Below are 23,972 nucleotides of genomic sequence, written 5' to 3' on the forward strand. Positions count from 1 at the left end.
TGCATTTAATTTATTCTTTGCCTGATAAAGAGCAGGATTTATCGTCAAGAGTTTTTTTTTTTTTTTTTTTTTTTGCTTAACTGACCGTTACTATAGCAACATTCTGTGAGTTTCGACCATAGGTTTCGACCTATTTTTATACAGTCTATGGTTTCGACCAAGCGATTTGCTCCGGTCTGAAAAGTGAAGCCAAAAAAAAAAAAAAAGTGAAGCCAATGCGGAAGTGCTTTAAACCTGCATTCTCGCTAATGGCCATCAGGGGGCGAGTCCACTGGCTCCAAAAAGAGGTCAGATTATATGGAAGTCTATGAGAAAACGACCATACTTCTCTTAATACCCTATTTTTATACAGTCTATGTTACCACCTCAGTAAACCTTTTCCTAATGAGTTTATGGTCTCAGTCGCTACTTTCAAGTCTTCTTCAATACAACATGATGTTCAATTTGTCAATTATGGTCCCATTTAATTTAAATTTGACAAAGCAGGGTATGCTTTATGGCGTGGCTACATTGTGATTAACAAGTTGCTACTATGGCGACAACGTTGGTTAGGTAACGTAAACATGGCGTAACCACAGATTCACAGAGTATAGACGTAGCCTTAGTCGTAGCTATTTCAGTATGTTTTCAGTTCAAGAAAGTTAATTGTAACATTTTGATCGCCTAAAAAGTCTTGTTCAGCGTTTGGTTGTACTAAAAAACCCTCTAAGAAGTTGGATTATTAGTCTTTCCGGTAAGTACATTTTGTTTTAAGCATTAGCATTATGACATTTAACCATTTAACCTAGGATGTATAAATAGATAATGCACTGTGCTAACAAGCTAGCAGCTAGGGTTAGGGTCGTCACTTCCGGCTCCAAAAATCCAAGATAGCGACAGTCTAAATGGCAAACTCGAGGCTACCAAATATGGATATATTATAAGAGCTCTTAAAATATAGCCATGCCTTTAAACGGGAGTGCACCACAAACCAATGGGTGACATCACGGTGGCTACGTCCATTATTTTGTTACAGTCTATGGTTTCGACCATACACGGAATATATTTTATTTCCTCACATGTTCACATTAATTTGTGAAATAATAAGCTTTATACGCCTCTCTGTGGCTGACAACCTATAGGTAACTGGGGCTGTAAAAATATCTTAAATTCTATATCTTAATTTCACCTTTGATAACACTTTTTTTTTTTTTACTCACAATATTTGGTCACAAGTGTTATCACTGTTTAAGCTGCCACTTGGAAATCTTTGGTTCACTATTTTTTCAAGTCTGTCTTAAAATAATAATCATGTGCTTAACTGTTTTTGCTTGCTGTAAGCATTAATTCCTAATGCATTTCTTACATAGGAAATGGGAGACAAAAATACAAAGTTTATCTGATGTTAATATGAGGCCTCAGTAGTCTGAGTTAGTCTATCGTCAAAAAATTTGACCAAAAAAATCAAATTGTTTGCGTTACTATCCTGTTTTTTATGTGTAGCAGCTCAGCATGAAATAACTGTTCAGGGAGATAAAATGTGGAATTTCTGAATAAAAAGACTGTAGAACTGTGTGGACTGTAAAATTTTTGAAAAATACCAAATGTGTATGACGAAGCCTCAAACTAACCTCAGAAAAATGTTGGAGTATATTATTTGCATAAAATAGGACTGTAGATTTTATCCCCTGTCACTTCCACTGGCAGCTTAGGAAGGGAAGAAAGGTCTGGGCATCTGAGTATCTAACCTATTGTAACCTCTAATGTGAATAATTAATGTGATGTGTAGGCCTATGCCTACTACAGTTGTGGACTGAGCACAGTCATTTCTACATTTCTAACAATCATTGACCGTTTTACTGTCATCGTTCTTCCTGATTTTGTTTACTACATTCACACCAACCAGGTTGCCACACGTTGGTATGCAAACCTGAGAAGAATTTCCCTCATGCCTGAAAGAAAAGTGTGTGACACATGAGAAACAGGAACACCAGTGCAAGGACTTGTTCATGGCTTGCAACCAAAGTATTGTAAGTACTGATTGAAAGTTTTTTTTATAAATCATTTGTATAATATATGACAGGTATATAGCACTGTGCATAGTACTGTTATGGCCATGTGTGATTTTTGTTGTTTATTGGGTATTTTGTCTCCAAATGTTATAAAATGTAAGTACAATATAGATTACAAAAATAAATTACAAAACATGTGCTAGATACAAAACACAAGTATATGTCTTGATGTTATATGAAGCCTGTGTGGATGTATCTATAATCATGTAAAGCAAAATAAGCAAACATTGTGTAGTATGTTTAAAAATAATACAGAAATTATATGAATTATTAATTTACAACATATGATTTTAATTTTACAGTAGGCCCAAAGCACACTTGAAGAGAGGGATGTGTCTATACTTTTAGCTTGTAAATTCTTACATTTCTTTGTATATTAATTTTACATTTTACATCATATGTAACACACAAAAAACACAAAAATCTACTTTTATGGGTATCATATATATGTATGGGTTCAGTAATTCTCTGCAAACATGCTGTCTTTGCCAACTTTGTATGATTGACACATAGATACAGATGGTTTCCAGGTGTCTTGTTTGAAGAATTGAATGAAAATTTAATGCATCTCTAATGCTTGTCTGTCACAGTTTTTACAGTTGTTGGCCAGTAAAAAAACAGTAAAAACAACAACAAAAAAATGAAAATAAATTTGGTATGTGAGGTGCTGGTTTATCAGTCTTTGAATTAACTTAGATTCAATGCTTTTTAAGTTTTTTGCTTATACTTTCTATACTGATGAATCTCATTTCAGCTTTGTTTTAGGCCAGTTCTTCCTTCTGCATACCATGCGGTTTTGTCGACTCACCTTTCCAGTAAAGGTCACAGCTTCCTGCTTTCTGCTTTTACTTGTCATCATGCGTTACAACATAAAATACAAAGCATTCCAACGACCATCACACCATCAAGCCAGCATACCTGTGGACGGCCTGGTTCCCAAGTGTCCACCTGGCTTTTACAGTAAACAGGAACTCAAGCCTCACCTTCAGAGACCTCTTCAAGATCCCACAGCACAGGGCGCAAATGGTGAAGCCTTCGAGTCAGACTGGTTGACTTCTGAAGAAGAAAAAGAGCAGTTACGTGGATTTAGTAAAAACCAGTTCAACCAGTTTGCCAGTGATCGAATCTCCCTGCACCGTGATCTAGGCGAAGACACACGGCACCCAGAGTGAGTAAACTCATTGTTCATTATCTCAGTAGAGGATCAATTACAACTGACATATGATTCAAGAAGAAATGTATATCATGCTGATACCTGTTTAAGGATGGGTTCACAATTTTTCAAGTCTGTCTTGAAACAATCAGGTGCCCATATGAACACCATAAGAGGTTTTCCTTGCTGTAATCATTCCTCCTGTTCATACTGGCTATTAAAAGATCCCCTTCAAATGTGCTTTCAATGTAAGTGATGGGGGCCAAAATCCACAGTGGCCCCCATCACTTCATTTTGCACAGTCATTCTGTGCAAAAATGTATTTAAAAGTTTATCTGAAGCTTATATGAGGCTTCAGCAGTCTGAGTTAGTCATATCAAGTGGATATCTGCCACATTTACCATCTTTTTAGCATCAAATTCCCTCTTTGTGTTTCCTTGTACAGTGTTTCCCTGTTGAACTGCAGTGGAAATATAGTAACAAAAAGAGGGACTATGGCACTAAAAAGACTGTAATGTTGAAAGATATTGACTTGATTTGGCTAATTTGGACGGCTGAAGCTTCATATTGACTTCAGATAAACTTGTAAACACATTTTTGCACAGAAGGAGGCTTGTAGATTTTGGCCTCCATCACTTACATTGTGAGGTGCATCATGAAGGGATCTTCTAATGGTGAGTATGAACAGGAGGAATGATTATGGCAAGAAAAGCCTATTTCAATGTTCATTTGGGCACCTGACTGTTTTTTCAAGACAGACTTGAAAAATTGTGAACCCGTCCTTTAACTTTCAGTTTGGCTCTGACAGTTGCTTGGAACAGACGTTTTGGCGTTGTCCTGGCCTCCCCACCACCAGTGTGATCATCGTGTTTCATAATGAGGCCTGGTCCACTCTGCTGCGGACCGTCTACAGCGTCTTACACACAGCTCCCGCTGCCCTGCTCACAGAGATCTTACTGGTGGATGATGCCAGCACAGATGGTGAGTGTACAGAGCTTCACAATGCTGCATGTACAGTAAAGATGGATCCACATGCATAGACTGATGTATCTCTGTTCATAATGTACATCATAGATTCCTAAAACATCCTTAAAATATTTTAGTTACCATAGCACCAAGCACATACTATATATCAGTAGTGGAAGATGTTTAATATCCATGTACTTAAGTAAAAGTAGCAACACCGCATCATAAAAATATTTTTAGAAGCAAATATCCTGCATTCAAAATGTTACTTAAGTATTATCTAAATATATTTTAAGTATTAAAAGTAAGCAGAAAAATGGACACTGCGTTACCGTTATATATTTTATTATTAATAGATTAGCTGGTGTATTAGTGTGTAATTTTGTGCATTTTTGTTGTAGTTGGTTGAGCTATAGCTAGTTTTATCTTCTTGTTAGACTGCTGGGCTGTTTAATCTCTAACATTGTATCACATCTTATAACCTAACCATGTGTTTTGTGTGTAAAATCATCATTTTTAAAAATAACTATAACTGTCAGATACTATATAGACAGTGGAATATAAACCACAGTATATTTTAAACTAACAATATGTTGTAGTAAATAAATAAATTGTAGTGGAGTAGTATAAGTATAGAGTGGCATGAAATGGAATAAATACTCAGGTAAAGTACAAGTATCTCATATTTGTACTTAAATACAGCACTTGAGTAAATAAAGCTAAAGCTAGTTCCATCCTACCACTGCTGTGGTAACACTATTTCCAATGCTAACAATATAATGTAACTACTAATATTTTTACTCACTGGAAACCAAACAAGTGTAAATGATCTATTCTTTATTACCATGACAAATTGATACAGTTGAATTTATAGACATGATAACAGTTGTTGTTCTAAAGCTACAATAACTTGTTTGGATTTCTCCCTCCAATAATTTACTAGATCACTTGAAGTCTCGTTTGGATGAGTATGTGCAGCAGCTGAATATAGTGCGTGTGTTACGTCAGAGAGAGAGGAAAGGCTTGATCACAGCCAGGCTGTTGGGGGCGCAGGCTGCACGAGGACAGGTCCTCACCTTCCTGGATTCCCACTGTATGTATCCCATAATGCAGTGCATGCCATTATTTTCATGCAGGATTCAGTTGTTTGTAGATTTTGAACAGGTGTCTGTTGTTCAGAGTTGTTTCTCTGAAGGTTATAGGGCACACAGTAGGTGTAAATAGTGGGAAGATAACAAATAAACTTTACGAGGGCCAGGAGTCACCACATTTGACCCATATAACTTTCAAGCTACACCCTGGACTGTGAAAACTTTTAACTTGACTGACAAATGTCACTCTTATCTTCTACATTCCTGCTCAGGTGAATGCTTCCCTGGATGGCTGGAGCCTCTTCTAGCTCGGATAGTAGAGCAGCCTACTGCTGTGGTGAGTCCAGAAATTGTCAGTATTGACGAAGATAACCTAAAGTTCAGTAAACCAAATCCTAAACCCCGTCATCGCATTCGAGGGAATTTTGACTGGAATCTTAAATTTGGATGGGAGGTTGTCCCTGAAGAGGAGAAGAAACAAAGGAAAAAGGAGACATACCCTATTAGGTAGATACAAATATATATATACACACATACTTTAAATCTAGAAAGCACCTGCATCAATGCTGCACAATCCTCTTTGGATCATCTGGATTTGCTACTTTTATGATTGAATGTTTAATATGCATCTGGATTCTGCATCAAATACACATAGTGATAATTGAGAAATATTCGGATTGTCTGATGGCAGATGTGATTTTTGGAATAGGAATATTAAGGCTTTGTGCAAGGATGAATTGTGCAGAATTTCAAGTGAGTCAGACTCATAACCACTGAGTTATGGTCTTTCATACTATATCATGTTGCTGTACCATCTTTTGATTATTCCTTCCTTCCTTGAAATTGAAGTAATCCAAATACTGCATGATATGCACCCAGTTTGATAAGGATTGGGTGAAATGAGTGGGAGTGGTGAAAAAATTGCAAAAACTGCTAAATGGCAGAAAATCTGTTTAGGCAGTTATTGGCATAGGGATAAGGGATCCATAATGCAAATGCTCTTTCTTCTACATCTCACTGCTTACTGCAAGTTTTATGAGCCAAAATGTACAGGACTATAAAATATCCACATGGTGGCTCTAGTCACACCAAAGTCTGATCAGTTCATTTATGGCACATGGCCTATTTTTACTAAATTTCTCTGAAATCTGTTGACAAATTAGCTGATTTAAAGAAATAGTTCAACATTTTTTAAATAAGCTTATTTGCTTTCTTGCAGAGAGCTAGATGGGAAGACTGATACCACTTTCATGTCTGTACACTTAATATGTAGCTGGAGCTAGCAACTTGTTAGCTTAGCTTAGCATAAAGATTGGAAACGGGGGAATTTGACATTTTTTACGGGGACTTATGTGCTAGATTGTTTTAAAGCTGGGAGGAGTAACTCTAGTTTCCATCCCAGAATGGCAACATCACAAATAGTCATTTTCACACTATGTTTTCTTTTGGCAGTTATGGTCATTGATAGCGACTGGTTTGTGTCTGATTTTGTAGAACCCCTACCTTTGCTGGTGGTCTTTTCTCTGTATCCAAATCATACTTTGAGCATATTGGAACTTATGATGACCAGATGGAGTTCTGGGGAGGTGAGAATTTGGAAATGTCTTTCAGGGTAAGAGTCCTTCAGTGTTTTCCTAGAGATATACTGTATATACATATAGTGCACTTTACAGCTTCAGTAACCTTGTGCTGTGTGTCCTGTTTACTGTAGGTCTGGCAATGTGGAGGTCAGCTGGAGATTATTCCTTGTTCTGTTGTAGGGCACATTTTCCGCAAAAATACCCCCCACACTTTCCCTAAAGGCCGTTCTGTGATCACCAGCAACCTGGTCCGCCTGGCTGAGGTCTGGATGGACGACTACAAATGGATCTTCTATCGTGCAAACAGAAAGGCTGCTTTTGTATTTAAAGAGGTTGGGTAGTGCAATTTTACAGTAGTCTACAAGTTGGTCATTTCACATTTGTGATGTTGACCTACCTCACGATATGTTGTTTTTCTGTTGTCATTTCCCCCTCAGAATTTATTTGGAAATCTTTCTGCACGTCATAAACTCAGGGAGAGATTAAAGTGCAGGAACTTCTCTTGGTACCTGAACAACATTTACCCAGAGGCCTACGTGCCTGACATCAGGCCTGTAATGCACGGACAGGTAAACTACTTTACCAACATTTGATCATCTTTTATGGGATGATACAGTTTGTAGCTCTAAAACATTTTTAATTTACATTATGCCGAAGATATGAATAATATAAGCCTGAAGGAGTTTTGTTTTATTGCATAAATCACATCAATTAAGATCTCAACTTTCAGTCTTATACACTTTAAGAAGTAAGGTGGTAACAAACCTGCCTCAGTGGTCAGTCCTTTAGTAAATAAGGATGAACACAATTTGACTGTTTAGCACCTAAAAGGGGCTGTAGATGCCCCCTAGTGTTGAATGTGATTATTGCGGTTTGTTTCAGCCTAAAGTTAGATTTCTATTATATGATCTGAGTGTGAGGTTCAACAAAAAGAAGTTCGATATACGGAGATTGACGTATATTGATGAGCAATGCATTTGCATATCAAGAACTGTTTTTAATAACATAGTTCAGTACAGTAAATTACATGGACATTCATACTTGCCTAAAAAGGCACCTTGAAAATTTTGTTTGCTATCTAATTGTTGTGTTATATTTTCTTCTGCAGTTGGAAAACACTGGTTGGAAGTGCTGCCTGGAGGCGAGAAAGAAAACTAGGCGATGGAGGCCTGTTGACATGTTAAAATGTAACAATGAAGGTGGAGCGCAGGTACATCAGCTACTTCTGTTGGATCAGTGGTTCCCAGCCTGGAGGCCAGGACCCGTCAAGTCTGAGGGGTCACCATGTTGAATAAAGGGATAAGACATTGTGCTCAGATACTTTAAACTCCTGGACTCCAAAAACAATTCAAAAACAAACTTTGGTTGAACTGCTCATAATTCACAACTTGTGATGAAGGCTCACATTATAAAATCACTGAGTTAGATCAACATAAGCTATAGTACAGTTTTAAAAGTATTGCTGGCAATGGGATTAAGCATTATCTTACCCCTCTTAAATACAATGTTTTTTTCTGTGTGACTTTTAGTATTTTGAGTACACATCCCAGAAAGAGCTACGGCTTAGCACCGGCAAATTTGAGCTGTGTTTACATGCAACCCCTGGAAGAGCTCTGGTGTCTCTTGAACTGTGTCAACTGAAGGGAAATGTAACCACAGCAGCTCCTGAACAAGTCTGGATCTTTACACAGGTATAACCCGCATTTCTACATCAACCCAACTGCTGCAGCAACTGATCTTACAACACTCTCTGCAGTTGCACAGGGAAATACTGATTTCTATTTCCTCATTCTTGTCACTCTGCCTCTGAGTTTGTTTCACAGTTGCTAAATCTAAAACTCTTAAACACACCAGAAGATATTAAAAGTTTACACTGTTGTTGTTTTCAGACACACCATCTAAAGAACCCCTCATCAGAAAAATGTTTGACAATAGCAGGAGGAAACGTGATGGTGACTACCTGCAAATCCACCAGTGCCAGTCAAAGCTGGGTCTTCATCTGACACCAGTTATGGATTTTTCTATGTGGACTTGTGCATTTAGCTTTACTTCAAGGATATTTTCAGATTTTTTCATGTCTATTTTAATTAAATACTTGTGGATTTTGATGCTTGTCTTTTACACTGGAGTGGCACTAGGAAGGGATCATGTTACAGCATTTGCTTCAGTGCACATATGGCATGTTTGTATTGAATTAAAGGATGAGTCTGGTTATACTCTATTTTTCTCATTCTTAACAAATCCCATGAAAAGACCAAAACCAACAGTGAATTGATCCTGATACAGTAAGTATTGTCTGTATATCTTGTCCCTTTGTGCCATAGACCTCCATTGTTGTCCAAAGACTATTAAAACACGTCGGCGGGCCAAACCATTGCACTGGGTGACATGTTTCTTCATTATTGTACCTTGGGGACTGTAGTTTATTTTGAATCAATCTGACACACACCATCCTGCTGCTGGAAATATTCTTTAGAGCACTAAATGTGTATTAATCTGTAGCTGAAAATAGTGCTCAGAAAATGCACTTATTACTCCTGTTTGAGAAACGTTTGCTAACAACTACAATGCTGAGCTGTTTTAGGGAATTGTCTTTTCAGCCATGCTAGCGTTGATTTGACTGAAGTAGCTCAACACCTATTGGATGGAGGCATGATATTTGGTACAGACATCAATATTCCCCTCAGGATGAATCATAAAACATTTGGTGATTCCTCAAAGCTGCTATAGTTGATATTTTTAACAACAGTGTATTAAATGACAATGTGTAATGTGAGAGGTGTTGCTCATTACACCAACAGAGAATTGTCATGCAACTCTGCAGCTCCCTTTATATAACTTTTTTTTTAGCTGTCTGGCCTGCAGCTTTACTGTTTTGATTCACTCTCACTGCTCTCATAGGCAGCTGTTTCAGCGCTAAGAACAAACTGTAAACTACCTGCTCAGCACCAAACAGCAAACAGACACAGTTAGCAACTAGCTGGTGAACATAGTTGAGCATTTGGCAGCTTAAGAGCCAGATATTTCCCTCAAGAGTTGGCAGAGAGCTAAAAGAGAGTATTTGATTTGCATTCACCAGGTGGACAGAAATACTCCAAATGAATGATGATGTTGCCCCATAACTGCTAGATGTTTAAATAAGCAACTGTTTGCTAACAAGTTCAACATATCAGCTAAAAAGATGATGACATGACTGTTGTTTTCACAACTTGCTTCAGCTGACCCCAAGGGTCTGAAAAAATCAATTTAGAACCAGCCCTAAGTCAAAATTTAGTTTGTTCTATTTGGCTTATGACAAAATACCTGCATAACTAATAACATTTCCATCAGCCTCAGCCATACTTTATGTTTAGTACTAATTAGCAAATGATAACATGCTAAACTAAGATGGTGGTAAAAATTGCCACTATCCATTCTCTCAAATATGCTGCTCTTTAAGTGTTGGATAATGCAGGAGAAAGTAAAGGACCAGTGCCAATGTTTTGCTCATTTAGTACAAATCACATATAATTTACATTAGAGCTAACCATGTTTAACAATGCTTTTTTCCCATGATTTCAGGCATCCATTGCTTTCCATTTTAGGGCTGCAAGTATTGATAAATGTATTAATTTACTGCATTAAAAATAATGTTGCAGATTAAGTTTCTGTCTGCATTACTAAACTGGTAAATATTACCTGCTAATCATTAGTAGGGTGTGTTAGCATTGTTATTGTGAATATATTCGCTTTTAGATAAAAGCACCACTGTCTCTACAGCCTCACAGAGCTGCTAGTGTGGCTGTAGACTCTTACTTAAAAATAAAACTATATTTGAGACCCATTTTTAAAGATTTATGTCTTCAGCATGAATCAGTGGGCTTGTGGCTGAGAGCCACACTCAAGCAGGAGAGTCATAAACTATTGAGACATGGACTAAGACTGTTGGTTTTGGGCTTTTCATGGGATTTATTGTCAGTAACAAAACTACAGAACATCACCAGCTTTATCCTTTAAAATCGATATTAAAAACATGAACCTTTCCTTTAAAACTATTTGTAAATGTTTCTTGACAAAAGAAAAAAAAAAGTCAATAACTTAAAACAGTTTCACAGTTTTTCATGTCTGTCTTAAAACCACAGTCAGGTGTCCAAATGAACATTGAAACAGGTTTTTCTTTCCATTAGAAGATCCCTTCATAATACACTTTAAATGTAAGTCATGGGGGGCAAAATCCACATACCTCCTTCTGTGCAAAAATGTATTTAAAAGTTTATCTGAAGATAATATGAAGCTTCAGTTAGTCAAATCAAGTAGATATCTTTCAACGTTAGTCTTTTTAGTGCCAAAGTCCCTCTTTGTTACTATACTTCCTCCGCAGCTCAACAGGAAAACACAACATCAGGAAGTAAATAAGGCAGATATCCACTTGATATGACTAACTCAGACTGCTGAAGCCTCATATAAGCTTTAGATCAACTTTTAAACGCATTTTTGCACAAAATGTGTGAACACACCGGATTTTAGCCACCATCATTTACACTGAAAATGCATTTGAAGATCTTTGAATAACCAGTATGAACAGGAGGAATGATTACAACGAGGAAAAGCTTTTTCAGGATTCATATGGGCACCTGACAGACTTGAAAAATTGTTAACCTATCCTTCAAAAACTGTATATATATTTTTTTTAAAATAAAGATTTAAAACAGATTGAATTTTGTTTTATTTTACACCTTCCCGTTCTTGTGTTTCCTCATACTTGTACTTACCTGTCCAGTTTTCATTACGTTGAAAAGTATGTGTGTGTGGAGAGTAGGAGGAGGAGGAGGGTGAACGGGGGTGGTGGGGTGGTACAGTTAAACCACGCCCACCTGCAGAGCGGGTTACGTCACTCAGTCTACAGTGATGGGGACTCGAGCGAGCGCTGGTGAGTTTCTCCCAAACCAATAAAATCTCTCATTTCTGCTTTGTCACTTGAACAGGGAAGTAGGCAAATGTGGAGCAGCAGTGCCGAGGCTCGCTGTGTGTGTGTGTGTATATATAAAGTCTGAGTCCTGTCGTCCGGCTGCTTTAGTCACAGCTTTGACTGCCAGGTTATCATGTCGACTCGTAAGTAGCAGTTACTATCGCTTCCGTTGTTTAATTAACCGTTTTTATATGTAATTGCACGTAGCTACTCGTAAGCTATGTGCCGCTTGCTAGCTGTAAATGGTAATTTGTGAATTGTCATGTTGTCATATCACCATGTAAAGCCAAGAGCTGATGACAGTGCGGATTTTTAGTATTAGCCACAAGTTTACAGTATATAAAACACCGTGGAGCTCAGTTTAGCAGCTTTATCTGACCCGTTTCATCCTTGATGTTAGCAGCTAACGTTAACTGAGTCACTCATGTGAAACAAAAATGTTAGCCTCGATTTGTTAGCCAAACGAGCTTCATCACGGTGTTGTTGCAGTGAGGTGAGGTTTAGCCCTTTAAATAAGGGATTTGGTGGAGGATTTGACTAATATCATTATAGTTTGTTGTGCGTCGTGTGAGCGTCAGGCTATTTCTGGGAGCTGTATTGACCATCTGACATAAATCCACGTGTAGTCCCTCCTGAGTGTTGTTTACTATGTCAAGGATGATATGTATATATAACCTTACACGACTGTTGAGGTCTATCCATCGTCATAGAGACACTTCAGGGATGCATAGCAGATTTCCTATAACCAACGCAGCCTGCAGGTTCAGCTAAGGGTGAAAACAGGGAAGTCAGTGTTGATATGATTAAAAAAATAGTGTAGTACTTCCTGATTTGACTCACTGTTACCAAATGAAATTAGTCACAAGGAAATCTGAGATTGCCCATTCTCTCAAATATGCCGCTCCTTATCATTTAAGTATTGTTTAATGTTGGACCAGTGCCAATGGTTTTTCCCGTCACACCACATATACTTTACATCAGAGCTAACCATGTTTAACAATGCTGTTGAGCTTTACAAATGTATTTTTTTCTACAGTTTCAGGCATCAGTTGGTTTCCTTTTTAGGGCTGCAACTACTAATTTAATTTATTAAATTACAGCAAATTTAATTAGATGTATTAATCTATTAACCACTTGGTCCATAAAAGTCATAAAATGGTATAAAATGTCCATCCCACTCCCCTAGATGTCTGCAAATGTCTTTTTTTGTCCAAAATCCAAAGATATTCACTTTACAGTTGCAGAAAACCAAGGAAACCAGCAACTCCTGGAACCAGAGAAAGGTGACTCGTGACTCAAAATGATAGTTGTTGCAGTTTCTTTTATTAATCAAGTAGAACATAGAGGCAGTGTATTTTCTGACATTTAGTCTATGAAATGTCAGAAAATGGTGAAAAATACCCAACTTCCGGGAAGATGATGTTGTCAGATATCAAGTCAAGTCGATTTTATTTGTATAACCCAATATCACAGATCACAAATTTGCTTCAGGGGACTTTTCAGCCTGTACAGCAATACAACATCATCTGCCCTTTAGACCCTTGAGTCAAATAAGGAAAAACTCCCCATAAAACCCCTTTTTAACAGGTTAAAAAAAAAACAGAAGAGCAACAGAGGTGGGATCCCTCTCCCAGGACGGACAGACGTGCAATAGATGTTGTGTGTACAGAATAGAACACAAATTACAGAATACAGCATCGAACAGGGTAACAAAATTATAATGGATTTATGATATATATGAAGAATGTGATGAAGAGGACGCCAAGCAGTTGTCCAGTTGCAACCAGAACAGTATAGTATAGTTTTTGTCTGACTAACAGTCCCCAAAGATATTCAATTTACAATATTATAAAACAGAAAAATGCAGCAAATCGCCACATTTGAAAGGCTAAAACCAGTGAATGTTGTGGTTTTTTGCTTGAAAAGTGATTGAAACTGAAATATTACCATGAAAATCAAGTCTATTACTTATTGTCAATGCCAGTGCAGACTTTTCAAATTCCACTGTGCTGCATTACCTAAACTGCTCTCCTTATCAGCAGTATTACATTGACAAATATGACATGCAAGCTTTGTTTACTCTGGGAAAGATTACATGTCTAATGCAAACTTCAGAGGGCTGCTTATGCAAAAGAAATGGAAGGAACGGGCTCTACTTGTTGCCTTTTTATATTTAGTCTCTTGAAATCTGTTAGGGTGCTACCAGCCAGGAGAAAAAGTCTATTGGCTTCACATACTAGGTGTGCACTCACAAACTTTCTTTTTTAACATTTTTCTTTTTTATTAAATCATTGGCAACAGTCCACCGTGATCTATAATAGGCTGCCAACTGATTTAATACTCATTTCACTCATTCAGAAACGAGTGGAAGTCAATGGCTGCCTGGAACGGTAGGAAAAATGCACTAAAAGTGTACAGCCTTTGACAAAGGTCAGCAGAAATGTTAAGTGTGCATGATGAATGTAGTTAAGGAGCTAAAACTTGCACGCGCATTATCTTCTTTTTTGTGTTGTTGCATGCAAGACAGTAACTCCACCAGCCAAATGTTGAGTAATGTTCTCAACACTGTACTAATTGTTATGCAGGTTTAGTGCCCCTGGCAAATTCCTGTTTGGTTCACAGCCTGTATTTGTCCTCTTGATGGTTGGTTTAATATTTAAATTCTTTTTTTTTTTAACTGGAGTTTTCTTTTTGTCTACTTTTTAGAGAAAACAACCACCATCCCCCTCTCTCGCTCAGAGGTGTTTGGGGAGCTGAGGAAGGAGCTTCATGAAGATGAAGAATTCCATCAGTCTGATGCTCACATCTTCATCATCATGGGAGCCTCGGTGAGAGCCGGGGAGGGGACTTAAAAGTCTGTTTAGTGATTGTATAAGTAAGGTGTAAAAATGGGAACTGATAAGGCAATGCATGCTTGTGAAATTAAATGAAAGGGTTAATGATCTGGAGCAATCTTGATCACACAAAATGTACAATGCGATGCAGAAAATAATGAGGCTTTTAAGAGCTTGTTCACTCAATTATTACTATTATTTTTGGTACATGTATAATGTACAGTGCAACTTAGGCAAGATTTTTTTGGCCGTCTTTTCAAAGAAAGTATGTTGAAATCTTCCAAAATACTGCAATAATTGCACATGATCTGATTAAGGAAATGTTGAAACTGATTTCACCAAACTTCTGCAAACAAGCACCTCTCAGTCGACCCAGCTTTCAAAAGACTAGAATTGGGACAGTGAAAACCTCAAGGTTCCTCTTTATATATCATTTCAATAGTGATAGTGATTCAATATTGTTTGATAGCTATGATTTAGTACAGTCATAGTCAGGAGCACTGGGTATTATTCAAGAATTTTGCCAATGTAATACTCAAAGTTTTTGTGCTGTAACTTTTTTGTCTAATATTTCACACTGTGAAACATAAACATACTTTAATTTTTTTTTTTTTTTTAAAATACAGTAAAATTAACAGCATTTTAATTTAATTATTACAAAATTTAAGTTAAAGCGGCTATAATTTATACTTTCATTATAACATGTATAATATGTATCAAATGTATAACATGAGAGGCGTTACTTGTGGTGATGAGCCAATTGTACCACAACTGTCACAACCGACTGCAGCTCCTCTCGGCTTTACGGAGCTTTATAGTGAGTTTCAGCTCATTGTTTAGCTGTCTGGCTAGCAGTTTTACTCTTTTGGTTTGTCTCACTGCTCTCATAGTGTTCTTTTCTCTCAAAGAATCCATTGTACACTACCTGCTCAGCACAAAAATGGCAAACAGTTAGCGACTAGCTGGTGAACATAATGGAGCATTTAGCTGCTAAAGGGCCAGATATTTCTCTCAGGTGTTGGTAGGGACCAAAAACTAAGTTAAAGGACATTGTTGCTCCTTAAGTGCTAAATGAATAAATGTTAATACATGAATAAATGAGCAAAACAAGCAAATGTTTGCTAACAAGTTTTCCATATTAACTTAAAAGGTGATAATGGTACGTCAGAAATCAGTTATTCCAGGTTTAACCAGCAAAATAAACCAGGCTTAAAATCTGATTGAGTATTACAGTTAAATTTTTTGTGATATTCTGTTTCAATATTCTGTTGAGTTTGTTTGTTACTTGAAAATGTGATACGTTTAGTTTCTTTCCATCCAAAGAATGTAATAAGGAAAGTCAGTTTTTTTTCACCACTTACTATATTTCCTCATACCATTTAGGTGTTGAGTTGAGGAAGTTAAACTATTTCAGGCACTCTGAAACTTTTTTAGTCCTGTTTCCTTCTTTCTTTGTTACATTATGTCTCCATTTATTCCCCCTCTGTGCCTTCTCTTTCTCTGCCAGGGCTTCAGTCTATCCAAATGTGTCTCCTTCTTCTTAAATTGTTTCTATAATTAAAAAATAACATGCCTAACACTACTGTAAATCTAAACATAACTATCTATGATACCATGTATACTAATACCCAGTTACATCTTAACATTTAGCAATAAATTTGCTCTCACTAGTCAAACCATGTTTTTTTTTTTTTCAAAACAACCATTTTCTTATCATCTTTTTATAATCCTTAAAGACACAACTTGTGTGGAAACAGATAGTTTGGCCAGGCTACAGTAGCTCACCGGCTGTGTCCTTCTGTCTCTTGCACTGTTTGCTCTCGGGTGAGGAGAGAGTCGCATTGAATTCTGCAGTGTCATTGACTGTCAGCGTTTTCCTTTCAGTACGATACACAGGCGGATCAGGGGAACGCCTTGGCAGTGTGCAGTCTCACTCTGGTTGTGTTTTTTTTCATGGATACGTGTGTGTGACCTGTTGCAAGCTAGTGGTTTTTTTCTTTTGTTGGTTTTCTTTTTTTAAATGGCCCAGTCACGTTTATCACTACATTTTGCTAACATTTACTCACCACCACTAATTCAACAGTTATTGCATTCCAGCTTCATGCCGATATGAGAGGTTTGACTGAGTGCAACAAGTTAGTCCTTTGCTAATGTTGCAGGACACTGTGCAAACCAAATCTGCTGCCCTCTAATTAATTCACAGCTAAGGAACAGAGTGGCCAACAGTTTACTGTTATAATGGGAATTACTTTCAATTAATTTGACTTTTAATGTCATGTTATGTGGCACAATTCATGGTAACACTTTACTTTTTACACTTACTCCCTATTGAACATTTATAAGCACTATTTAAACGTTTAATAAATAGTTTATAACACTATATTGCAGCAGTTGTACGCAGTTATAAGGACATTTTTAAGTATTTATTAATGCACACAATTCTAACTTCTCCCATGAAGACAATTTTGTATTATTAAAACTGTTTTACTGTGTTGTCATTAATTATCTGTTTATACACCAGCCTCCACTTATGCACATCCTCAGAGGGGTTAACAAATTTATAAACACTTATATCTGCTAACAACTACATTATATTGCATTATAATCAATTTCTTAAATGTTTATATACTGCTTATGAATGCCAACTAGTGAAGGTTAAAGTAAAATGTTGCCCAATTTGTCCTTGTATTGAAGTTTGTCTTCAGTCATCACTAATGAAACCTGATGTCTCCTGTCAGGTTGAACAATGTCCAGCAGACACCTTTTATCTAACAGAGACTGAGGGCCTGGTGTTCTCTATGAAACACGTCAAACACTGTCAAAAGATGATTGTGTTACATTTCCTCCTATAGTACCTCATTTTATCTTGTATGTGTTATGCATCTCTTTTTTATATATCTGTCTATATCTGAACACTTTGAGTTGCCTTGTTTTTGAAAGGTGCTGTACAAATAAACTTGCCTTGCCTAATAGTTAATCCACTAAGCAACTGGTTCTTCCACATGATTTCATTAAGCAACTGGACCATCTTTTGTTTCCACACTGTCTCTTGGTGGTTGGCACTTGCTTCCAGTGGGATTACTAAGGTTGCGTCATTCTTAAATAAGCCAAAGCAGCCTACTTACCTGTTACCACACAGTGTGACCTGTAGAGCTGCTGCATCTTGAGACTTTAGTACAGTGGAAAATAATTGGCAGCTTCACAGCGTGCACTGATTAAATAGCACCACAGTTGGTCCCAAACACTGCGTCAGCATTTAATGATTGTGTACATAACATATATTTTTAACGTAAAATCATATTTCTGATTGTGTGTTTGCACCTGTAGGGGGATCTGGCCAAGAAGAAAATCTACCCAACTCTATGGTAAGTGAACCCCAGTGAAAGGCTTTCACATCAGTAACACAACAGAGGCCGATGAAAGATACTATTCAAATCTGGACCGGTGCTTCTGAAGTTGCGTATAATAAAACATGTTTCTCTGTTTTCTCTCAGGTGGTTGTTCAGAGACGGCCTCCTCCCCGAGCAGACGTATTTTGTGGGATTTGCTCGCTCTGACCTGACAGTTGATGCCATCCGGACATCATGCATGCCATACCTGAAGGTACAACTTGACCTTTTAAGTAACAGTTTTTTTTTCCCTTGTAATATAATTTTTCATTTTTAATTGAGAGGAGGTAGTAGGATTTACTGCAGATAGTAGCAAACATTATACAAACAACATGTAAATGAAAACCTTTTAAAGCAAGAAAATAAATATAGAAATAAATGAAAGAAAGAAACAAAACAATAAAAAATCCAACTGAACTTAATCTCAAGGTGATAGTAACCAAATAAATGAGTCATAACACAAATGCATACCATTTAAAAAAAAAAAAAAAAAAAAAAAAAAAAGCCATTTTCTTGTCAATAGAATTTTTTTCACACAATTTTTAATGATCCTAGTTAAATCCATGCGTGCTCAAATGTTTTCACTCTCTGGCCCAGGTGGCAGACTCAGAAGCAGATCGGTTGACAGCCTTCTTCAGCAGGAACACCTACATCAGTGGGAAATATGCAGAAGAAGGTTCCTTCTCCAAGCTCAACACACACATCCAGTCTCTGCCCGGAGGAACCGAGGCAAACCGTCTCTTCTACCTGGCCCTGCCGCCCACCGTCTACCACGATGTTACCAAGAACATCAAGCACCACTGTATGAGCACAAAGTCAGTACACACACCTCTCTCACTAACTGTGTCATATGGTTTTACTCGTTGCTTTGCAAGCGTCTGTTTCACCTGCTATGTCTGAATATCTGCAAACAAATAAAAGTCACTCCCAGCAGGCAATGAGAAGGCTGCCACTCTTTTAGATGTGACAGTGTGCCCAAACTCCAGCCTTTTTATGTAAAGCTTCATTTTTTGCATTTTAGGACATAAAACAGGTCTACCATCACCAGCAGTAGTATCACGGGCAACATTACCAGTACAGGTGGAAGTTCTAGGCGCTTCCATAGGCACAAGAGAAAAACCTTTCCTTTCTCTTTGACCTCATCTGTTTCCTCCATAAGTAGGTCTGATGGAGGAGAAAAGTTATCCTCACGAGCTACTATCTCACTTACTTTTGAACCCTATAGTGAAATCAATCCCAGAGTGTAAAAAGACCAATCCTATCATGATTCAAGTGGAAACCCACTCATGATTATTATGGTGATGTGTGAGGAAAGGTGACCAAAGTATGAAACAAAGTGGACAGGACTTGATATGTTCATTTTCTTCTGTTTGTGTGTGTGTGTGTGTGCGTTCTGTAGAGGCTGGAACAGGGTGATTGTAGAGAAGCCGTTTGGACATGACCTTCAGAGCTCTGAGGAGCTGTCCACTCACCTCTCCTCGCTCTTCACCGAGGAACAGATCTACCGTATAGATCACTATCTGGGCAAAGAAATGGTGCAGAACCTCATGGTGCTCAGGTAAGAAAAAACATCTTCAGACTCCTTACAGCCCTGCAAGGATTTGTAATCTTCAAGGTGTGACAATTCATACATAAGATTTATTTATTACTGTATATAATGCTTGGTGATTGTCAAATAGGATATTATCAAATGCTGTAAATTGGAATAAAGTTTTCTGGTGAACAAGTATAAAAGAACAAAGTCTCAGAGAGCCTGTAACTGAACGGCCATCATGACGAATATAACTCGAAACACGTTATGCAGTTTTTTTCTCAGCACCGCTGGTGTTAATTTTAAGTAATCTTGTGCAATATGGACAAAGGAGGGATTATTTAATTTCATACTTAACCAAAGATCTGCTGTTGATTTAAGGTATTAGAATTATGCAACACTTTAGTTTAAGCTGGTTGGTGGTTTAGAAAAGTCGCCAAGCATGTTACACAAAGTAAATAGAAGTCAGCCTTTAACTGAGAACAAAACAGAAGATAAATGTCTATTCATGTTGTCACGAGCAGCTGTCGTGCTGCTGAGCCGGAGAACTGTTATGTTGATGTGATGTTTGTTGCAGGTTTGGAAACCGCATCTTTGGACCAATCTGGAACAGGGACAGTGTGGCTTGTGTTGTCCTCACCTTTAAAGAACCCTTTGGCACTCAGGGACGAGGAGGATACTTTGATGATTTTGGCATCATCCGGTGAGTGGGAAAAAGAAAAACCTATAGTTTGTCTTTGCACTGCAGTAATAAGATGTACTGCCTCTGCACCAGGTATAAAGGGAAGTTATTTTAACCATTTTTAGTTATATTGTAATCATCAGTATCTCAATACTGACAGCTCACTGCGAATTACCCTATTGATGATGGATAGCTTTGACTAGTGTTAATAGTGTATCAGTATCACTTATCATTTTAATGAACACGATCACAAGCATCACTGTCTCCTCTCTGTCTGTTGTGTGACCATCTGTTTCCTTTGTCGTGATCAGCGATGTCATGCAGAACCACTTGCTCCAGATGCTTTGTCTGGTTGCCATGGAGAAACCAGCTTCCACCAGCTCTGACGATGTCAGGGATGAAAAGGTTCACAACACTACAACACTCTCAACGCTACAAATATGGAGATTTGTTATGTTTTATGTTTGAGAGTATGTAGTGTTCTCTTATCATGCGTTCCCTCTTATAGGTGAAAGTGCTGAAGTGCATTGCTCCAGCATCCATGTCCGAAGTGGTGCTGGGTCAGTATGTGGGGGATCCGGAGGGTGAAGGAGATGCCAAACTGGGTTACCTTGATGATACCACTGTACCTAAAGGATCAACTCAAGCCACCTTCGCCACAGTTGTGCTCTATGTGCACAACGAGCGCTGGGATGGTAAAGATAATTTGCCTTTTCATGAAACAAATCCTGCTGATCTCACATTTTCCTTTCAAAGATACATTAGCATGAACATTTTTTCTCTTCTCAGGTGTTCCTTTCATCCTTCGCTGTGGAAAAGCTTTGAATGAGAGGAAGGCCGAGGTGCGGCTGCAGTTCACAGATGTCCCTGGGGACATTTTTGGAAATCAGTGTCGCAGGAATGAGCTGGTGGTGCGTGTGCAGCCGAACGAGGCCGTCTATGCCAAGATGATGAGCAAGAAACCCGGCGTGTACTTCAGCCCTGAGGAAACTGAGCTGGACCTCACCTACAAGAGTAGATACAAGGCAGGTCCAAGCAGCATTTAGCTATGCAGAAAAATCCAGCTAGAGCTTTAAATAACGGGACTAAGAAAGCTAATCAAGTTATGTACATCACATGTTCAATTTTTCTGCCTTGTTTTCTAATCTAAAACGTAATTTCAAACAACTTGTTTCCTGTTTTCAGGATGTGAAGCTTCCAGACGCTTACGAACGTCTCATCCTGGATGTCTTCTGTGGGAGTCAGATGCACTTTGTACGCAGGTCTGTCTTTGACTTCCACAACGGTTGTCTCATGTCATACTTGCAAACTGAACCTTGTTGTGAAATAGCATGTTAACACAAGATGGCGCCATAGTGCAGCTTTTCTCTGCCTCTGCATGACTGACACCTGTTTTAAAATCTGATTTTTTTTTTTACACAAAGCAGCCATTTTTATGTCTCTATGTCAATTTTGCAGTGATGAACTAAGGGAAGCATGGAGGATCTTCACACCTCTCCTTCATCAGATAGACAGGGAGAAGCCAAAACCTACGATTTACAAATATGGAAGGTAGGAAATGTTGTTAACTCTGCCCTTAATTGGAATTTAATACCAGGAGTAGGTCGTAACAGCTTCTCTTTTTTTCTTCGTAGCCGTGGACCAGTAGAAGCAGACGAGCTTGCGAAGAGGGTCGGATTTCGCTACGAAGGCACTTACAAATGGGTCAACCCTCACAGACTTTGAATTGTGATGAGATGAGGGAGGAATATAGAGGTAGAATAGTGGGCGGGGTGCAGCAGGGTGAGCGAGCCGTGTAATGTTCCAATACTGGAGTGTCTTTTGAGGAAGGAGGTGTTTCCACCATGTGGATCCATCACAGTAGCAGCAAAGAAGAAAGAAGCTATTTTAAAAAAAATGAGTATTTCTCAGGTAAAGCAATTATTCTTCGGAGCTAATTCATCAGACATTCAAAAGAGTTGTGAATTTACACATTAGCTTATACCACAGTTTTGGTGGTAGTTTATTTTTCATAGCAGCACGGCAACTTTCTGTATTTTAATTTTAAAGGTGGGGGACCAAGTCATTTGGAGAGGGAACAAATATGATCTTGAGTTAGTTACTTTTGTGAACAAAATAATGTCTGATGAAGTGGCTCCATGTTCCTGTCTCCATTAATTAGGTCATGGTTTTTGTCAGGATGGTAAATGGAATGAGTAACTAGAGCAGAGCAACAACAAAACACACAGCTGAGTCATGCTCACCCGGTGAAAACACCGTACCAAAGATGGTAACTGAACACAGCAGAGACGAGAAACAACAGGAGTGATTGTCCACCAGCTGACACTCTTATAACAATTGCGATTGTAATACCATATGCTTTGACTGCATTTATTAATCACACTTAGTGGAATTTCTTTTTATAACTTGTGTGCTCTGTTTGCCCCCACTGCCCGGGACCAAGGACATCATGGCTGTTTAATATAAACAGACTGTGGTTTCCGAAGGTCAATGCAGGCAGTGTCTCTTCAAAGCATTCATACTGGAATAGTCTTAAGTGTCCTTATGGACAAGCAAAGCGAGCTCTCTGTCTTGTTTAGTAGCCCCCCCCCCCATCTGAGTTTCATTCCTTTTTGTTACGTTATTTAATGTTTATTTAAGTTACTGATGTTCATTCCATATTTCAAATATCCAGGCAAGCAGCGATGTCTCTTCCACTGGTCAACAGAATGTCTTTGTAACAACGTACTGTATACTGCTGTTAACTGCACACTCACATGTAAAGCTAGCTATATTTCCACAACTTGTAATAAACTAGTTTTGCTTCTCTGTGAATGTGTTTCATGTTTGTGGTGCTGCTGGTTTCTTATTGTTTCAAAGCACTTAATGACCTTTTTTAAATAGGTATATTTTGAGAGGATATTTTAAATTATCAGCCTTTAAATAAAAAAGCTTATGTCTAATATGTTTTTCTTTAGGTTTGGTTGATTCTTACTTGGAACAGTTCTAGATAAGTGTATTTGCTAGTTCAAACTACAAAGATGGCTGACACAATCAGAAATTAGAATAGAAATTAATCAAACTATTTTGATAATGAATTAATAGTCATTTTTTAGTGAAAATGTTTCATTGGTTCCAGCTTGTTGATTGTGAGGATTTGCTGCCTTTGTCTTATGTGATAGTAAACTCAGCATGTTTGGATTTTGTTTGTTAGTCAGATAAAACAATCAAGAGTCCCTGTGATGGACATTTTCACTTTTTTTTTTTTTATTTTTTTTTTTACATTTTATAGACTACACAATGAATTAAGATAACCTGAATATGAATTGATAACGGAAATAATCATTAGTTGCAGGCCTAGTGTGTAATCCCATAGAACTACACAAGTTGCAAGAAAAGATAATTTATCTACCAACTACCAGACTTAACTGCAGTGTCAGTAACAAATTCACTGACTATGACTACTAGTACTGCTGTGTTCTGCCACACTACAGTGATGTTACAGCAGCTTGACAGCTGATGAAAAAGTCTTCTGCCGCATCATAAGGTTCTGGGTAAAAGTGCAACACAATTACAGGCTTAAGATCACAGAAGACATTTTCATAGCCAGAAATCTTGTGTTTACATGTCTTATTACTACAAAACCATTGTTTACTTGCCGTTGGTCAGCAGTTTCTCCCCTTTAACCTTATTCTCTGATGAAGGTTTAAGAGCAACATTTCTTTCTCCTGTATCCACGTTTCAATTTTACAAAAAAATGTTCAACTG

The 23,972-nt window shown here is 37.9% G+C and overlaps 2 protein-coding genes across 6 annotated transcripts; both read left to right on the plus strand.

Annotated features, from left to right (window-relative positions):
- The first annotated feature begins 61 nt into the window (after positions 1 to 61).
- LOC137184777 (polypeptide N-acetylgalactosaminyltransferase 6-like) lies at positions 62 to 9,217 on the plus strand. Of its 3 annotated transcripts, XM_067592762.1 has the most exons (12): positions 62 to 733; positions 1,886 to 2,009; positions 2,806 to 3,219; positions 4,013 to 4,185; positions 5,114 to 5,263; positions 5,534 to 5,768; positions 6,756 to 6,873; positions 6,973 to 7,173; positions 7,279 to 7,410; positions 7,950 to 8,051; positions 8,371 to 8,532; positions 8,731 to 9,217. In XM_067592762.1, exons 2-12 carry the CDS (start codon positions 1,954 to 1,956, stop codon positions 8,842 to 8,844), a joined length of 1,857 nt encoding a protein of 618 aa, XP_067448863.1. In that variant the 5' UTR covers positions 62 to 733; positions 1,886 to 1,953; the 3' UTR covers positions 8,845 to 9,217. The 3 variants fall into 3 exon arrangements, with proteins under 3 accessions (XP_067448863.1, XP_067448862.1, XP_067448864.1); XM_067592761.1 differs by lacking the exon at positions 62 to 733 and having other exon boundaries at positions 1,480 to 2,009; XM_067592763.1 differs by lacking the exon at positions 62 to 733 and having other exon boundaries at positions 1,480 to 2,004.
- A 2,481-nt stretch (positions 9,218 to 11,698) lies between these two features.
- LOC137184778 (glucose-6-phosphate 1-dehydrogenase) lies at positions 11,699 to 23,039 on the plus strand. Of its 3 annotated transcripts, XM_067592764.1 has the most exons (14): positions 11,774 to 11,932; positions 13,028 to 13,072; positions 14,496 to 14,617; positions 17,951 to 17,988; positions 18,118 to 18,226; positions 18,610 to 18,827; positions 19,412 to 19,570; positions 20,121 to 20,246; positions 20,537 to 20,630; positions 20,734 to 20,920; positions 21,015 to 21,250; positions 21,411 to 21,487; positions 21,684 to 21,776; positions 21,860 to 23,039. In XM_067592764.1, exons 1-14 carry the CDS (start codon positions 11,923 to 11,925, stop codon positions 21,948 to 21,950), a joined length of 1,605 nt encoding a protein of 534 aa, XP_067448865.1. In that variant the 5' UTR covers positions 11,774 to 11,922; the 3' UTR covers positions 21,951 to 23,039. The 3 variants fall into 3 exon arrangements, with proteins under 3 accessions (XP_067448866.1, XP_067448865.1, XP_067448868.1); XM_067592765.1 differs by lacking the exons at positions 11,774 to 11,932; positions 13,028 to 13,072 and adding an exon at positions 11,699 to 11,750; XM_067592767.1 differs by lacking the exon at positions 13,028 to 13,072 and having other exon boundaries at positions 11,775 to 11,932.
- The last annotated feature ends 933 nt before the right edge of the window (positions 23,040 to 23,972 follow it).

This window comes from Thunnus thynnus, chromosome 6 (assembly GCF_963924715.1).
Source record: "Thunnus thynnus chromosome 6, fThuThy2.1, whole genome shotgun sequence".
Classification (NCBI taxonomy): domain Eukaryota; kingdom Metazoa; phylum Chordata; class Actinopteri; order Scombriformes; family Scombridae; genus Thunnus; species Thunnus thynnus.

Coding starts and splice junctions, on each gene's coding strand:
- LOC137184777 (XM_067592762.1), top strand. CDS start 1,954: ATGAGAAACAGGAACACCAGTGCAAGGACTTGTTCATGGCTTGCAACC. Junction 8,052..8,370: donor ACAATGAAGGTGGAGCGCAG/GTACATCAGCTA, acceptor TGTGACTTTTAG/TATTTTGAGTACACATCCCA. Junction 8,533..8,730: donor AAGTCTGGATCTTTACACAG/GTATAACCCGCA, acceptor TGTTGTTTTCAG/ACACACCATCTAAAGAACCC.
- LOC137184778 (XM_067592764.1), top strand. Junction 20,247..20,536: donor GATGATTTTGGCATCATCCG/GTGAGTGGGAAA, acceptor TGTCGTGATCAG/CGATGTCATGCAGAACCACT. Junction 21,488..21,683: donor CAGATGCACTTTGTACGCAG/GTCTGTCTTTGA, acceptor TCAATTTTGCAG/TGATGAACTAAGGGAAGCAT.